The sequence below is a fragment of the Salmo salar genome, chromosome 03 (genome assembly GCF_965601325.2).
Source record: "Salmo salar chromosome 03, fSalSal1, whole genome shotgun sequence".
NCBI lineage: Eukaryota > Metazoa > Chordata > Actinopteri > Salmoniformes > Salmonidae > Salmo > Salmo salar.
In genome coordinates, this window is record NC_138293.1 from 65,695,663 (window position 1) to 65,714,645 (window position 18,983).

General features: G+C 43.9%; 1 protein-coding gene across 1 annotated transcript in view; it reads left to right on the forward strand.

Moving 5' to 3' along the window:
* Positions 1-18,983, forward strand: part of LOC106601099 (myoferlin) — a 66,260-nt gene that overhangs the window by 7,273 nt on the left and 40,004 nt on the right. Inside the window, exons 4-13 of the mRNA XM_014193023.3 lie at positions 5,556-5,664; positions 6,389-6,485; positions 8,087-8,253; positions 8,788-8,916; positions 9,577-9,639; positions 14,354-14,404; positions 14,786-14,816; positions 14,940-15,055; positions 18,232-18,358; positions 18,767-18,870. Of these exons, the coding sequence (XP_014048498.2) occupies positions 5,556-5,664; positions 6,389-6,485; positions 8,087-8,253; positions 8,788-8,916; positions 9,577-9,639; positions 14,354-14,404; positions 14,786-14,816; positions 14,940-15,055; positions 18,232-18,358; positions 18,767-18,870 (994 nt within the window). The remainder of the gene's footprint in view (positions 1-5,555; positions 5,665-6,388; positions 6,486-8,086; positions 8,254-8,787; positions 8,917-9,576; positions 9,640-14,353; positions 14,405-14,785; positions 14,817-14,939; positions 15,056-18,231; positions 18,359-18,766; positions 18,871-18,983) is intronic.

Genomic DNA, 18,983 nt, shown 5'->3' on the forward strand with positions numbered 1-18,983 from the left:
GCATCTCAGAGGAGTTAGGGCCACCTCCACACACTTGCTGAATGTCCGAGGGCCTAGTGATAGCCTGAAGGGAACAGCTAGATACTCGATACCTTGACAGACAAACTTGAGAAATCTCCTATGTGCTGGCAGAATGCTTTTGTGAAAATCCTGCAAATTGACTTTAGTGAACCAATCGCCTCGACAAACAAAGCAAGACGGCACTTTGTGTGTAAGCATAAGAAATGTGAACTTTTTCAAATAGCTGTTGAGGATCTGTTGGTCCAAGACGGGGCGCTGGAGAATGGATGAAAATAAATGTTTCATCATGCCAGGGAGAGACCTGTCGGTGAGGGAGGCACAGCGTTCGGGGTGGAGGTGGTTGGTGAGATTGTTCCACTGCTCCTCCATACCTTGCATGTCCATGGCAGTGAAGTCCCTCGGTGGGACCTTACCGGAAAGGGGTTTGTCCCAGTTGTGTTTAGCCTCCACCAAGCATGCTGGGATCATGGGGACATGCTGTTTCCTAGGGACGGTACGGGATGAGAATCTATTCCCATCGAACCAGTCTATTTTGCCGTTTTCGCACAAATGGATTAGCCTGTACTCCAGGCTGGGAGAGGAGGGCCCTCCACTCAGGGTGCTGAAGGCCTTGAGGCCTGAGCCTTGGGGTCTTCCTCACCTTCCTCATCCTCATTGCAGAAGAGTCACACAATACTGTTGTCCTCCTCCTCGTAAACCCCTATACCTCCTTTCCCTGCTGCTAGCTCGTCAAACAGAGAGTGGATATCTGGGGGGAGACCGCCCATAACCTTGGCCCAGCTCGGGGTTGTTTCGTTGCCTCTTCGTCCGAAGGCTGGGAGGAAGAGGAGCCTCGAGGGGGGGCTGCTCTGCACACCCTCCATCTGAGGCTGGACTCCGGCAACTCCTTGCAATGCTCGCAGGACTCTGGGTTAGCAAGAGCCGCCTGAGCATGCTCCAGTCCCAAGCAGGCAATACAGATAGGATGTGTGTCCTTCACTGACATCATGGACCCACACAGGCATGGGTGAGCCGGTTGGGGAACAGGAGACCAGCTGGGTACACACTGTGAAGGGGTAGTAGTATCCATAGCTCCGAATAGTGGAGGGTTCAAGGCTATGCGTGTACTGGCCGATGCTTAGCTGTGTAGCAAGTCCTGACATTAGCTAGCTAGTGTTCACCCCGTGGGCTATTAGCCTAGCTTTTGCTAACACACTGCTAGCTGCGGATAGCATTCGTTTTTGATGAGCTAGCTGGTTAGCTTTACCTTGCAGCGTGGGCTAACAGAGTAGAAAGAGCTAGTGGAATGAGCTATCTCTAAGCGTGTGCTGGTGTAACAGTGTAGCTTCCGTCCCTCTCCTCGCCCCTACCTGGGCTCGAACCAGGGACCCTCTGCACACATCGACAACAGCCACCCTCGAAGCATCATTACCCATCGCTCCACAAAAGCCGCGGCCCTTGCAGAGCAAGGGAAACAACTACTTCAAGGTCTCGGAGAGTGACGTCACCGATTGAAACGCTGTTAGCGCGCACCCCACTAACTAGCTAGCCATTTCACAACGGTTACACCGGCCGACATTTAGCTGTGAAGCTTGTCCTGGTGTTAGCTAGCTAGCATTCACCCTGTGCCTAATAGCCTAGCTATTGCTAGCACACTGCTAGCTGAAGGAAAAGAGTGTGATGTAAGTCTTCGGTGAGCTAGCTAGGTTAGCTTTGCCTTGCACCGTGGGCTAACCCCTTTTAAAAAAGATTGCCGTTTTGAAACTACAGTAAAAGTGCAGTAACTGCAGTTGACTGTGGTATTTCAGACACAGTAATTGCAGAATAACTGTAGTGTACTGCAGTTAAGTTATACTGCACTGTAACTGCATTTACACTGCAAAATGACTGTAGTAAAAAAAACGGTGTTATTTTGGACGCATGTATTTGCAACATACTGCAGTTATACTGCACTCTTAACTGCAGTTTTACTGCAGTGTATTGCATTTATACTGTACTCGGACAGCAATCTTTTTTTGAAATGGACCGAATCTCAAAATTGTCTTTTCTCCCTTCCACTGTGGTGGTAATTAGCAGCACGAAGCAGGTACTGCTAAGTGGGCGAGTGGGGCAAAAGTTAGCCATGTGGCGCTAGTTTTGACTGGAGACTGAGAACAACCCAACTTTTCATTTTGGTAAAAGTACTTAACACCCTACACGAGAAGCAGTATCCTGTCCTCGGTGGCGAGTTCACAATTAAGTCGGAAAACAATGAGACAAGTCATGCTGAGGAGAGTGTAGAGAGAGCTTGTGATCTCCGTAAGTCTATGCAGACGACACCATTCTGTATACTTCTGGCCCTTCTTTGGACACTGTGTTAACAACCCTCCAGACGAGCTTCAATGCCATACAACTCTCCTTCCGTGGCCTCCCAACTGCTCCTAAATACAAGTAAAACTAAATGCATGCTCTTCAACCGATCGCTGCCTGCACCTGCCCGCCTGTCCAGCATCACTACTCTGGACGGTTCTGACTTAGAATATGGGGCAACTACAAATACCTAGGTGTCTGGTTAGACTGTAAACTCTCCTTCCAGACTCACATCAAACATCTCCAATCCAAAGTTAAATCTAGAATTGGCTTCCTATTTCGCAACAAAGCATCCTTCACTCATGCTGCCAAACATACCCTCGTAAAACTGACCATCCTACCGATCCTCCTGCGACCTGTACGCTCTCGTTGGCTGGCCTTCGCTTCATAATCGTCGCCAAACCCACTGGCTCCAGGTCATCTACAAGACCCTGCTAGGTAAAGTCCCCCCTTATCTCCGCTCACTGGTCACCATAGCAGCACCCACCTGTAGCACGCGCTCCAGCAGGTATATCTCCCTGGTCACCCCCAAAGCCAATTCCTCCTTTGGCCGTCTCTCCTTCCAGTTCTCTGCTGCCAATGACTGGAACGAACTACAAAAAATCTCTGAAACTGGAAACACTTATCTCCCTCACTAGCTTTAAGCACCAGCTGTCAGAGCAGCTCACAGATCACTGCACCTGTACATAGCCCATCTATAATTTAGCCCAAACAACTACCACTTCCCCTACTGTATTTTTTAAATTTATTTTGCTCCTTTGCACCCCATTATTTATTTCTACTTTGCACTTTCTTCTACTACAAATCTACCATTCCAGTGTTTTACTTGCTATATTGTATTTACTTCACCACCATGGCCTTTTTTGCCTTTACCTCCCTTATCTCACCTCATTTGTTCACATTGTATGTAGACTTATTTTTCTACTGTATTATTGACTGTATGTTTGTTTTACTCCATGTGTAACTCTGTGTTGTTGTATGTTGTCGAACTGCTTTACTTTATCTTGGCCAGGTCGCAATTGTAAATGAGAACTTGTTCTCAACTTGCCTACCTGGTTAAATAAAGGTGAAATAAAAATAAAATAAATAAATAAATAAAAAGGAAGAAAATTATAATGAGCTAGAGGGCGGGACGTGGCGCCTTACGATAGGTTGTGTGATTGGAGTGTCCTTGTGATCCCGTCCCGAAGGGCTTACCCCATACGTGAGATACAGAAACAAGTATTTGAAAGAGAACTTAGTTGATCTACAATTACATAAAAAAGCTCAAGTTTTTCCATTGCAATGGGCCACATAACGTTTACAGGAACTCCTCTTGCCATGCCAACATGTGTTGAGGAACATTGTGTTACCGCAGAGCTTCAATGATTACCACATTGGTAAGTGAAAAGTGAGGGGTGATTTGAAGTCGCACAACCCCTTACAGCTCCACTACCACACCCTGTACCTGCCTCCGTGTTCAGACTCGCTGTGCTATGTGAGGAGGATTTATCTCTCAGTATGATGGAACCGTTTTCTCTCTCCAAAAGGCTATTGCTTCACCATGAGCACAAATCACTTCAAACTCAATAGATTCAAAATGGTGTCTTATGTGTCTACTCTGTATCAAGAGAAACAGGTCTCAAAATGCTTTTTACTTCACATATTAGTGCTTTTATATTGATGAAACATATCTAAGCTGTATTGATGCTTCATTGTTGTTTCATTTCCAATGTGACATTTTTAAGTCACGTAATGCGCCGCCTCTATTTAGCAGCATGCTTTTCACCACTTATCAGCAGGAACTCAAATCTAGATGTCTAGAGAGAGGGGGAGAGAGAGGGGGAGAGAGAGGGGGAGAGAGAGAGAGAGAGAGATTTAAGTGAATTGAGAGAGAGAGATAGAGAGAGAGAGAATTTAAGTGAATTGAGAGAGAGGGGGGGGATAGAGAGACAGAGAATTTAAGTGAATTGAGAGAGAGGGGGGGATAGAGAGAGAGAATTTAAGTGAATTGAGAGAGAGGGGGGGATAGAGAGAGAGAGAATTTAAGTGAATTGAGAGAGGGGGGGGGGGGGATAGAGAGAGAGAGAGGAGAGGAGAGAAGAGGGTGGGAGAGAAGAGAATGGGGGGAAGGTGGGATGTTGTCATGCCTCTCCCCTCTTGGCTATGTCACCTCAGTGTGGAAGTCATTTGTCATCACACACAGAGAGATAAACAATCATGCGTTAAAACAGGTCCTGGAAATGAAGTTGAACTACAGGGTCAGCGGTAGAGATCACACCTTGGCATTGAAAGCAGGCTACTCTGAAGCTGAGAGCCCCCCCCCCCCCCTCCTCTCCTCTCTCTCTCTCTCTCTCCTCTCTCTCTCTCTCTCTCTCTCCCCTCACACACACACAAGGCCAGAGTACAGGCATGCCTGTGGTAGATGCTAATTGCTCCCAGCGGTTAGTCTTTCCTCGTCCTCCCTTTCATGATTCTTTGCCCTCGTCTATGGGATCGAGTGTTGTTCCTAACTACAGAGCACAGATTACTTTTTTTTTTCCCAGTGTTCTCCGGGGAAGGCTCTAATGATTGCCAAAATAAGCTATGCTAGGCTGATGTTTGTCATTGTGACAGTTTATTAAGATCACTCAGTTACAGGAAAGTCGTCTTCTCGCTACAATCCTGTCACTTTGTTTTTCTTGAGTCCCTCTAGTCCAGTACAAGCAAAGTGCCTCAATGGTATCAACAATATGTTGACATATACACACTTCTTTAAAATGTGGCTGCACGGCACGGTGGTGGCTTTGTATACATAACGGGAATAACTGAGATTAAGCAATGCAACATGATTCTTAATAATTGGGTAATAAAGAACCCTTGGTACCTTTCTAGTTAGTCCTCAGTTCCCCCATAAGGGACTTTCATCAGATCTGTGTGGCCAATATAACTGCTCTATAGGACGATTTGCTAGGTTTGTCAATTCTGAAAGAAGTACAAATGAGAACTGGATACTGCCTGTGATTAGTCAAAAATGAATATATTCCTACATATAAAATTACATACATCATTGTACACAAACAAGAGGAAATCTACACCTCTTTATGCAGTAGACCAGCAAGCATAATACATACATTTGTTTAAGTGATCTGGGTATGATATTATTATGTTACTGTATGCGTTTCCACAAGAAAGATTCATATCACAGACATACAGGTGGTGCTCATTACTTTTTACCTGTATTCCAGATTTATTGGCTCAGCTAAGATCTCTCTCCTAGACCTGGCTCATGGTCATACCAAGTCCCTCCCAGCAAAAAACCTGTCCCTGGTCAATGAGAAGAAACAGGACACTGGGGTGAGTTTCTCTATGGCTACACACTTGTGTCACTGAGAATTAACAGCTTCAAGAATGAGCTAGATTTATAAACATGTATAAGCATTTATAATTGGCTTATTCTTAAAAGTAAATGAAGTGTAACCAATAATACACGTTATTGTAGTGACATTGTCAAGAGGTTTGGTGCTTTTGTGCTTAACGGCTAATGTGTTGGATTGACAATCGCTGGACCCGGGTTCGAGTCCTGGTCAGAACTAACACACAAATTCCCTACATTGGTGTAAGAAGTGGGATGGCGCCCATAAGGTCATCGGAAAGGCGTGTACACATGAAGGACATGGAATAAAGAAGCTTGGGGAGATGTTCTCCTGAAGGGAGGGGCTAGTGCAGAGTATTTCACTACACTACAAGCATTTCGCTACTCTCGCATTAACATCTGCTAACCATGTGTATGTGACCAATACAATTTGATTTGATTGGAGTAGCGACCTTAACCCAACACCTAGGGACCTCGTCAAGAGGTTCAGGTCTCTTGGCGTAACCGCTAAGGTGCTGGGTTGACAGTTGCTGGACTCAGGCCTGAGTCCCAGTCAGAACTACCCCATGCATATAATAACTAGGTTAAAACTTCTTGATCATTGACCATAACATGTCAATGTAAAATAATGTAAGTTAAAGTTGTCAATACATTGAGACATTGTCTTGAAGCAGCATGTTTACATTTAATCCCATCTTTTTTTAGGCGACCATTCATTTGATGATTGGGTATGAGCCGCCAGCGAACACAACTCCTAACCCTAACAATCAAACTGATGAAGACCAGTCGTATGGGGACACAGGTCAGTTTAACATAACAAATATGTGCACGCCATCTTTTGTTTTGGTTAAGCAAAATGGTGTCCTCTCATGAGATCAGTTCCAATGTCTTTGGTATGCCAGTAATGTAAGTAAACTCTTATACATGCAGTTTGGGAAAAGTATGCAGCTATCTCAGTGGTATGTTTGGGTTTGGTATTGCAGTGGTAGCCTGGTTCCCAGATTTGTTTGTGTGTTAGCCAACTCCTCTGTCGTTCAATGTCATGTAATGAGCAGTTGACTAAAGTACAGACAGATCTGGTAGCCAGGGTTGTGTTCATTAGGGCACACAACAGGAAGCGTTTGAAAACGGAAAACAAAAGCTTGCATTTCTTATTGGGCAAGTCCAGGTAGTCCCTACCTGTTTCAGAGTTTTTTTTTCTCACCATTTGGTCTCTAATGAATACAACCCAGGTAACCAGGCTAGTGAGGTGGTGTGATGTTGTGGTTTTAGGCTTTGGTTGGTAGTATTGGAGTGGTACTGGCTTGTCTGTGGTCATTACACAAGTGAAAGGCTGCTCGCTGTTTATGGAAATGGAGGATGCAAATTGAAAAGACAAACAACACTTACAGCCTTTGGCAGACTCTGCCACGAGGAAACAGAATCAATAGAACATATTTTGTAGTACGTTCCATCGGGGGGCTCGCTTTTGGAGTCAGGTCCGGGAATGGGTGTTATGTCATAATATCAGGATATAGATGGACCTGCAAACTCTTTTGTTAGGTGATCTGAAAAACCACGATCAGTGAATGGGAAATATAATTTAACTCCTGGGTAAAGTATTTATTTTTGGGGCAATATTGGTAGAAATGTTACAAATAGGGAGGTTCAGGACTCTCATAAGACATCATAGTAAAATGGATGGATGTATTGCAAAAGGAAATAGCAAAATGGCATTATACTGGGAAAGATGGGTGAATCTGTGGACATCGGAGGGTTGGAGTTCAGATTGAATGGTGGATTGGCGCTGTGGGTAAAAATCTAGCACTTGAGGAAATTAGGAATGTTTCTGTATGTCTAATTCTTTAGCTACAGGTACTGTAGATATGAGGGAAAATAGCTGTAAGTAGCAGTAGAAGTTTTGTTGTCTGTTAGTTTACTGTAATCTAATGGTAGGGTATGAATTTTTTAATGTATATTTGTATTTTTTTTTTAAATATACACACGACACAAGTACTCTCAGCAGACAATATGCTGAACACAAGTCACCTGGACCAGAAGTCCCCACAAGAATTGTAAACTAAAATGTTTTTACCAACTGGAGACATTTTGTAGGTCCCCACAAGGTCAAATTCTATTTCTAGGGGGTTTAGGGTTTAGGTTACAATTAGTGTTAGGGTTAGAATTAGGGTTAGGAGCTAGGGTTCGTTTTAGGGTTATGGTTAGGAGCTATGGTTAGGTTTAGGTAATGTTTTCGGGTTAAGGTTAGGGTACAGGTCAGGGTTAGGTTTAGGGTTTTAAATGGGACTGAATTGTGTGTGTGTGTGTGTGTGTGTGTGTGTGTGTGTGTGTGTGGTGTGTGTGTGTGTGTGTGTGTGTGTGTGTGTGTGTGTGTGTGTGTGTGTGTGTGTTCTGGCTTCCCAGGTGGGGGTGAGGAAGGGAAGGATGGGGAGGAGGTATCCCTTGGGGGTCAGGTGGGGACCCCTGGAGTTCCACCCACACCTGGCCAGCCTGGTAACCCCAACCAGAGGCCTGTCCGGACCAGCCGCAAGAGACACCGGGCCCTGGCCAACAAGCCCCAGGACTTCCAGGTAGAGTACATAGCTAGGACATGAAGTGCATGTCAAAAGTTTAAAGTATCCTCTCCTCCTCATCTCTCTTTCCTTCATTTGCACTGATCTGAAACCACAGGACAGATGAAAGCAGTATGGTGGATGGTGGCTTTCAACCTCCAGTTCTTTCAGATCAGTGGGAGGGAAGACTAGCAAAGGACTATTGAGATGCAGCCCTGGATGGTAGTATGGGGCCCTGTTTAAATACTTATGAAATGCGTCCTTCATCCTATTTTATCTTACTTGAGGTAATCACTAATCTGTATAGGCATGAGAGGTGACAGCAATATGATAATTATGCATTCATAAATCCAATCACTAACAGATCAGTGATTGCCTCAAGGAAGGAAGGAAAAAAGGAAGGAGATATGCATTTTGTAGTAGAACAGCGCATCTTTGACCTCTCGTATTATTGACAAATTAAATAAATAAAAGGCGTAATTAAGGAATTTTGTGTTTGTTGAAGTCACTCAGTGTTAGTTAAACTCTTATACTCTTGTCTTCAATGACCAGATTCGCGTTCGAGTTATCGAGGGCCGACAGTTGCCGGGAAACAACATTAAACCAGTTGTCAAAGTGAATGTGTGCGGACAGACCCACAGAACCAGGATCAGACGAGGAAACAACCCCTTCTTTGATGAGGTAATCTCTTCATAACTCCATACTTTTAAACTGCCCTTACACTCCAAAATCAAAACCACTAGGGCAAAGTTTGATTGCGCTGAAGGGAATCTTTGTTTCAATATTTAATCTTTTGATTGACTGTCTTTTTCACCTCTTTAAACGCTTGTCTTTCTAGGGAGTTTTTCCTAGCCACCGTGCTTCTACACCTGCATTGCTTGCTGTTTGGGGTTTTAGGCTGGGTTTCTGTACAGCACTTTGTGACATCAGCTGATGTAAGAAGGGCTTTATAAATACATTTGATTGATTGATTGATTGTCTATTTGACTCCTGCTCCTCTTTTATCTTGTCCTGCTGATCCCTCTCTCAATCCTTCTCCTGCTTCAGTGTTTCATTCGGATCTTCTTCTCTCTCTGCAACAGTGATATGTTTGAGTAAATCTAAAGCGTAATCCTCCGTTAGATACATTATCTATCCCCCTTGACCTCTCACATGCATTCTCAACCTTTTCTAGTCAATTACTATACAATTGCTAAAGTATGTCTGTATGAATTTCCTTCAAAATCAAGAGTATAGAAAGCTATGGAAAATGGTCATGGTTATGCCTAACTCTTTACTATGTACATAAATAAACCATGAAAATACTGTATATATCAACATATTTATAAACCCTCTCCACAGATGTTCTTCTTCAATGTCAACATGCTGCCTTCAGAGCTTTTAGATGACTGTATCAGTATTCGGGTAAGTACAACACTCCCTCTTAGACTGGGTATAGTCTATATACAGTGTGTTCACGAGTTTGGCTTCTCTCCATCTGACGAACATGTCGGAAGGGGTAGTAGTTGGAGTATGGTAAGGGAGTTTTGGCGTGGATGGTGGACAGGGAGGCTAGACCCCGATTGGGGATCGGGGTTGGTAGCTGTCCTCCCAGCAGGATCAGCCCCCAGTCATGGACTGAGGTTGTGCTGAGCCTGCTGGCAGTGCCAACCCCTGGCCATAAGCCAAGGTTGTGTGAGCATGGATCTGATGAACATGCAGGAAGGGGTTGTGCTGGCCCACCATTGTGCAGGAAGCCTGGAGGCGATGGGGAGGCCAGACCCTGGTCGGTGATTGTGGTTGGTAGCTGGCCCCCCAGCAGGATCAGCCCCAAGCCATAAGCCAAGGTTGTGCTGGCCCCCCTGCCAGTATACAAGAGTGAGAAAGACTTTCTGACAACGAGGTCGCTACTGTTGAACTGACCAAGTTGCACTTCGGTGAATAAGCTTTATCACCTACTCAACCTGGTTGAAGTACTTGCTGTAGACATGCTCTAGAGTGAAGCACATTGAGTGTCAGATGGTGCATTTAGCACAGAGGCGAAATGAGCCAAAGGGAATGGAAGGGGTGAGAAGGTAGTGTAAGGAAGGCCCAGCCCCTGGTCGTGTACCAAGGTTGTGCTGAACCCCCTTCCTGGTAGGGCCAACCCTCAGTTGTTGACTAGGTTTGACCGGACTTCCCAGTGCAGGAAAAGGCCCTGGTCATGGACCAAGGTGTGGTCTGGTCAAACATGTGGTTTCCATATGGTTGATGTGTTTGATACTGTTGCAGTAATTCCATTCCAGTCTTTAGAATGAGCCCGTCCTCCTATAGCTCCTCCCACCAGCTTCCTCTGGCACACACACACATTCACACACACACACACACACACACACACATTCACACACACACACACACACACACACACACACACACACACACACACACACACACACACACACACACACACCACACACACACACACACACACACACACACACACACACACACATATATTCACACGTTATCTGCTCCAAGATCCTCCACTTGACCTATATGGTGTGTATCTGACCGTTGGGAGGTTATCCAGAGTATGGTTTAAATAGAATGATATACACTGAGTCTACAAAACATTAAGAACACCTTCCTAATATTGAGTTGCACCCTCTTTTGCCATCAGAACAGCCTCAATTCGTTGGGGCATGGACTCTAGGTGTCGAAAGCGTTCCACAGGGATGCTGGCCCATGTTGACTCCAAAGCTTCCCACAGTTGTATTAAGATGGCTGGATGTCCTTTGGGTGGTGGACTATTCTTGATACATACAGGAAACTGTTGAGAGTGAAAAATCCAAACAGTGTTACAGTTCTTGAAACAAACCGGTGCTCCTGGCACCCACTCATACCCCGTTCAAAGGCACTTTTGTCTTTCCCATTCACCCTCAATCCACATCTAAATTGTCTCAAGGCTTAAAAATCCTCCTTTAACCTGTCTCCCCCACTTCATCTACACTGATTGAAGTGGATTTAACAAGTGACATCAAAAAAGGGATCATAACTTTAACCTGGATTCACCTGGTCAGTCTATGTTAATCTATGTCACTTCCGTGTTGTCTCCGTACGGCTGTACTTTTTGTTGCTACTTGGCTACCTGCCAAACCTTTTAACTATTTAATCAAACTCTGTATTTAACAAATTTACCAATGTCTTAGTTTTGTCCTCACACAACTTTTTTAATTGAACTTTTTCACCCCGGATACTTTATTTGGACATAGATCTGCAGGACCTCCTCCGGCCGAAAAAAGACAGGAGAACCATTGCCTTATGGTGAGCATAGCCAAGTTTCAAGCTCGGCTTCAGACGCAATCGTTAGACAAGGGCAATTTAAGTGTAGGAAATCACTGATCATAACCTTGATGTGATTGGCCTGACTGAAACATGGCTCAAGCCTGATGAATTTATTGTGTTAGATGAGGCCACTCCTCCTGGTTAAACTAGTAACCATATCCCCTGCGCATCCAGCAAAGGCGAAGGTGTTGCTAACATTTACAACAGCAAATTTCAATTTATAAAAAAAATGACTGCACTTTCTTCTTTTGAGCCTCTAGTCATGAAATCTATGCAGCCCACTCAATCACGTTGTATAGCTACTGTTTACAGGCCCCCTGTGGCGTATACATCATTCCTCACTGAGTTCCCTGAATTCCTATCGGTCCTTGTAGTCATGGCAGATAATATTAAAAGTTTTCTTGACTTCAATATTCGCATGGAAAGTCCAAAAGGCTTTCGGAGCCATCATCGACTCAGTGGATTTTGTCCAACATGTCCCTGACCTACGCATTGCCACCGTCATACCCTGGATCTAGTTTTGTCCCGTGGAATAAATATTGTGGATCTAAATGTTTTTCATCATAATCCTGGACTATCGGACCACCATCTTATTACACTTGCAATCGCAACAAATAATCTGCATAGATCCCAACCAAGGACCCTATTCCAACTAAACTACTGAAAGGCAGCAACTCACTGTCTTCCTAAAGACAAATAATGTACATATATAAGAAACGCTCCAGCCTGGTTTTATACCCCATCATAGTACTGAGACTGCACTCGTGAAGGTGGTAAATTACCTTTTAATTGCGTCAGACCAAGGCTCTGCATCTGTCCTCATGCTCATAGACCTTAGTGCCGCTTTTGACACCATTGATCACCACATTCTTTTGGAGTGATTGAAACCCTAATTGGTTTACACGGACAAGTTCTTGCCTGGTTTAGATCTTATCTGTTGGAAAGATATCAGTTTGTCTCTGTGGATGGTTTGTCCTCTGACAAATCAATTGTAAGTTTTGGTGTTCCTCAAGGTTCCGTTTTAGGACCACTATTGTTTTCACTATATATTCTACCTCTTGGTGATGTTATTCGGAAACACAATGTCAACTTTCACTGCTATGCGGACGACACATATTTCGATGAAACATGGTGAAGCCCCAAAATTGCCTACCCTGGAAGCCTGTGTTTCAGACATAAGGAAGTGGATGGCGGCAAATGTTTTAATTTTAACTCGGACTAAACAGAGATGCTAGTTCTAGGTCCAAAGAAACAAAGAGATCTGCTGTTTGATCTGACAATTAATCTTGATGGTTGTACAGTCGTCTCAAATAAAACTGTGAAGGACCTTAGCGTTACTCAGGACCCTGAACTCTCCTTTGACGAACATATCAAGAATATTTCAAGGGCAGCTCAGAAACGTTTTGTCCAAAAATTATGCAGAAACGCTAATCCGTGCTTTTGTCACTTCTAGATTAATCTACTGCAGTGCTCTACTCTCTGGCTACCTAGATAAAGCACTAAATAATGTTTGGTTAGTGCTAAATTCGGCTGCTAGAATCTTGACTAGATCCCAAAAATTTGATCATATTAGTCCAGTGCTAGCCTCTCTACACTGGCTTCCAATTAATACGGACTTAAAGATCGAGACCAAGTCTGGGTCTCTCACATGGATAGGCAGACCTTTCCATAAAAATTGAGGTCTATAGGGGAAAGCCCTGCCTCCAGCTGTTTGTTTAGAAATTCTAGGGACAATAAGGAGGTCCGCGTCTTGTGACCGTAGTGTACGTGTAGGTATGTATGGCAGGACCAAATCGGAGAGATAGGTAGGAGCAAGTCCATGTAATGCTTTGTAGGTTAGCAGTGAAACCTTGAAATCAGCCGTAGCCTTAGCTATACTTGACTTGAGTGGGTTGAGTCACTGAAGTGATCCTCCTCTTGCTGGTCTTGCGCCCCCTCGGGCTCGTGTGGTGGAGGAGAATTTTGTGGGCTATACTTAACCTTGTCTCAGGGTAGTAAGTTGGTGGTGTGTTGATATCCCTCTAGTGGTGTGTGGGCTGTGCTTTGTGGGGGTTATATCCTGCCTGGTTGGCCCTGTCTGGGGGTATTGTTGGACAGGGCCACAGTGTGTGTGTGTGTGTGTGTGTGTGTGTGTGTGTGTGTGTGTGTGTGTGTGTGTGTGTGTGTGTGTGTGTGTGTGTGTGTGTGTGTGTGTGTGTGTGTGTCCACCTTTGAATGCTCGGCTATGAAAAGCCAACTGACATTTACTCCTGAGGTGCTGACCTGTTGCACCCTCTACAGCCAGTGTGATTATTATTTGACCCTGCTGGTCATCTATGAACGTTTGAACATCTTGAAGAACAATCTGACCTTAATGGCCATGTACTATTATAATCTCCACCTGACATAGCCAGAAGAGGGCTGGCTACCACTCAGTGCCTGGTTCCTCTCTAGGTTTTTTCCTAGGTTCCTGCCTTTTCTAGGGAGTTATTCCTGGCCACCGTGCTTCTACATCTGCATTGCTTGCTGTTTGGCGTTTTAGGCTGCGTTTCTGTATAAGCACTTTGTGACATCTGCTGATGTAAAAAGGACTTTATAAATACATTGGATTTGATTTTGATTTGATGTCATGGAAAGAGCAGGTGTTCGTAATGTTTTGAACACTCAGTGTAAATCAATCATTTTAAAACTCCTTGATTGTGGTAAACTATGAAGCAGTTTAGGACTAAGGGCTGTATTTGTTTCAACATCTCTCTCTCTCTCTCTCTCTCTCTCTCTCTCTCTCTCTCTCTCTCTCTCTCTCTCTCTCTCTCTCTCTCTCTCTCTCTCTCTCTAGGTCTATGATTCCTTCTCCCTCAGAGCAGACAGTCTAATGGGGGAGTTCAAGGTGACATAGACATTTAAATATCCTTACATCCTAATTTGCAAAAAGTGCATTTCATTTAGTTATTTACAGAGCAATACATCAATTACATCCCATCTATTATGTTAGCCTTTCATAACAATGACAGAAAACATTGGATAAATCACAGGAATCCTTTGTTCAAATATGGTATGGCTACAATGCACACTACCACGCTGTATTTATACTGTATTGAATCTGTAATCATCCTTCCAGGCAATAACCTCAATATCCATATTTGTTTGATATTTAATTGAGTTGTCAACAAACATGCATTTTTATTGAAATTAAAGTAAAATGGTTGAAATCTGGTTAAAATCAGTTGTGTGATGTATCTGTAACCGGACTTTATTTTGATTTGAACAGTTGGATGTTGGGTACATATATGACGAACCTGGTAAGTTCCTCTTTACAGAAGAGTGATACAGGAAACAAAGTATTATATTGATCTTCAATTATCTTCAAAGACATCCTTTGTGTGTGTCTGTGTCTGGAATGTGTATATTCTTATGGTCAACAGCCCACGCCATAATGAGGAAGTGGCTTCTCCTGAGTGACCCTGGTGACTCTAGCTCGGGGGCCAAAGGTTACCTGAAGGTCAGCCTGGTCATCGTGGGGACAGGAGACGAGCCACCGGTACGACTGCTGTTTCACTATGCTATGTCACCTCACACCTCACCTGTCTTTCTCTACATTCTCTACCATTGTACTTAATGTAATATTGATTATATAGTTTATAAACTCAGCAAAAAAAGAAACGTCCTCTCACTGTCAACTGTGTTTATTTTCAGCAAACTTAGCCTCTCCAGCGTCTGATCCCGTCAGCGGGATCAAAATCCAGCGAAAAATCATATCGCCAATTAGCATTAAAAAAAAAATCATAATTAAAAAAAAAAAAAATTAATATATATATCTTTTTTTTATAGATACACCTCTCCTGAATCGACCCACGTCATCCGATTTCAAAAAGGTTTTACAGGAAAAGCAAATCATTAGATTATGTTAGATGAGTCCATCGTAAAAAGCAGCTTCATAGCCATTTTCCGACCAACCACTTGCATCACATATAATCAAAAAACAGCTAAATGCAGCACTAACCTTTTACAAACTTCATCAGATGGCACCCCTAGGACATCATGTTATACAATGCATGCATTCTTTTGTTCAATAAAGGTCATATTTATATATAAAAACAGCATTTTACATCTCTGTCTGACGTTGACTAAATAATTTCCCCTCAAATGCGTCCCGGTAAACAATGCTACATTTCCCTAAATTACTAGCCAATAACGAATTTTTTAATTTATATTGTCAATCTAACATTTATAGATGAATATCTCTTGAGAACACCTGTCATACCAGATTTTAAATTAACTTTACTGGGTAATCACACTTTGCGATAAAAGGAGATGCGATACTCAGAAAATGAGCTAATATACAGAGCTCGGCGCCATCTTGGAAACAATCGCATGTCACATCTCATCTTGTATAATATTGTCAATAATCGCCTACCTTTAGTTGTCTTCATCAGAAAGCATCCCAGGTCCACAACAGATGTATTTTCGGTCAAAAAGTCCATACTTCACGTTCCATTAGCCGTATGTTGGTAGCGCGTCCTATGGCTCTCTCCAAGCGCAGGGCTGAAGTTCCGGATAAAATGAGATTCTCCCGCCTGTAGGTTCGTTCAAACATGTCAAACGTTGTAAAACATTAATCTTCAGGGCCTGTAACACCAAGAGAGCCAATAAGATTCGAGGGGGATGATTTAATTGTCTTTCAAACCCATTCCAAAGGTGGGGGTAGACATGGCCGCCGGCGTCATAATGGTGATGGCCCATCCCCTGTGACCAATTTCAAAAGAGTCTCATTCACTGAGTTTCGACTGTATAAGGCTCAAACCACTGTGAAAAGACTGGCGACATCTAGTGGAAGCAATAGGAAGTGCTCACTGAACCATGGTTAACGGTGTGATTTATAGAGAAAGATGAGAAGTCGAGTCCACAATTCTGAATTCCACTTCCTGTTTCAATCGGTCTCGGGGTTTTGACTGCCATTTGAGTTCTGTTATACTCACAGACACCATTCAAACAGTTTTAGAAACTTTAGGGTGTTTTCTATCCATATATAATAAGTATATGCATGCCCTAGCTTCTGAGTTAGATTAGTAGGCCGTTGAAAATGGGAACGATTTTTTTTCAAAATGCGCTGTGGCGCCCCCTATCCTAGGGTATCCTCAAGAGGTTTTAACATGTGTACATATTTGTATGAACATAACAAGATTCAACAACTGAGACATAAACTGAACAAGTTCCACAGACATGTGACTAACAGAAATGGAATAATGTGTTCCTGAACAAATGTAACAGTCAGTATCTGGTGTGGCCACCAGCTGCATTAAGTACTGCAGTGCATCTCCTCCTCATGAACTGCACCAGATTTGCCAGTTCTTGCTGTGAGATGTTACCCCAGTTTTCCACTAAGACACCTGCAAGTTCCCGGACATTTCTGGGGGGAATGGCCCTAGCCCTCACCCTCCAATCCAACAGGTCCCAGAGGTGCTCAATGGGATTGAGATCCGGGCTCTTTGCTGGCCATGGCAGAACACTGACATTCCTGTCTTGCAGGAAATCACGCACAGAACGAACAGTATGGCTGGTGGCATTGTCATGCTGGAGGGTCATGTCAGGATGAGCCTGCGGGAAGGGTACCACGTGAGGGAGGAGGATGTCTTCGCTGTAACGGACAGCATTGAGATTGCCTGCAATGACAACAAGCTCAGTCCGATGATGCTGTGACACACCGCCCCAGACCATGATGGACCCTCCACCTTCAAATCAATCCCGCTCCAGAGTACAGGCCTCGGTGTAATGCTTAGTCCTTCGACGATAAACGCGAATCCGACCATCACCCCTGGTGAGACAAAACTGCGACTCGTCAGTGAAGAACACTTTTTGCCAGTCCTGTCTGGTCTAGCGACGGTGGGTTTGTGCCCATTGGCGACATTGTTGCCGGTGATGTCAGGTGAGGACCTGCCTTACAACAGGCCTACAAGCCCTCAGTCCAGCCTATTGCGGACAGTCTGAGCAATGATGGAGGAATTGTGCGTTCCTGGTGTAACTCGGGCAGTTGTTGTTGCCATCCTGTACCTGTCCCGCAGGTGTGATGTTCGGATGTACCGATCCTGTGCAGGTGTTGTTACACGTGGTCTGCCACTGCGAGGACGATCAGCTGTCTCCCTGTACCGCTGTCTCCCTGTAGCGCTGTCTTAGGCGTCTCACAGTATGGACATTGCAATTTATTGCCCTGGCCACATCTGCAGTCCTCATGCCTCCTTGCAGCATGCCTAAGGCACGTTCACGCAGATGAGCAGGGACCCCAGGCATCTTTCTTTTGGTGTTTTCCAGAGTCAGTAGAAAGGCCTCTTTAGTGTCCTAAGTTTTCATAACGGTGACTTTAATTGCCTACCGTCTGTAAGCTGTTAGTGTCTTAACGACTGTTCCACAGGTGCATGTTGTTAATTGTTTATGATTCATTGAACAATCATGGGGAACAGTGTTTAAACCCTTTACAATGAATATCTGTGAAGTTATTTGGATTTTTATGAATTATCTTTGAAAGACAAGAGTCCTGAAAAAGGGACATTTCTTTTTTTGCTGAGTTTAGTAGAATGTGCATACAATATCAATATGTTATACAACTACATAGAACACACCATTTTTCATCAAGGCTCTCCTCTACCCTCTCCTCTCCTCTCCTCTCCTCTCCTCTCCTCTCCTCTCCTCTCCTCTCCTCTCCTCCTCCTGTGTGTTCAGATTGAGAAGAGAGAGCGGAACGAGGAGCAAGATGACATAGAGAGTAATCTGTTGGTGCCGGCTGGGGTAACACTCAGATTGGTCACTCTCAACCTGAAGGTGTACCGTGCAGAGGACTTGCCTCAGAGTACGTGTATATTCCTTCTTTCTCCATCCTCCACCCTTCTTCCTCCATCAGCAGCAAAGTATCATTTAGTCCAGTCCAAAAACAACCCCTTGCCCCTTTCTTTATCCCTAAACCTCTTGTTTCTTCCACCTATCACTTGCCCCTTACCCCCTACCCCATTGGGTATGCATTTTTCTAGGTAAAGGAAACATGTAAGCAATATGGCAGAAGTTAGTGTGAACAGCCAACACCATATTGATTGCACGTATCTGCAAACACCAAGTGATTAAGGGTTATTTTTGAATTTGGAAATTAATTTCAAGTAATCCAACATTGTTATCAGTGGGCCTATTCTTTCAAAACGTTGATTGAACATCTGTTATTTTTTTATGTTGGTGTATGTTAATATCCATTCATTCCATCTTACAGTGGATGATGCATTTGTACAGACTGTGAAACAAGTATTTGGAGGGGAAGGCGATAAGAAAAACTTAGTTGATCCATTTCTGGAGGTCAGCTTCGCTGGCAAGAAGGTAAAGCTAACACTCAGAACTCCTAGAATGCAAGAGAAAGACAAAACGCAAGTCATTAGGCAAATATTTTCAGATGTTTGGTTTGATGTTGCTTAATGATGACATTGTTTTGG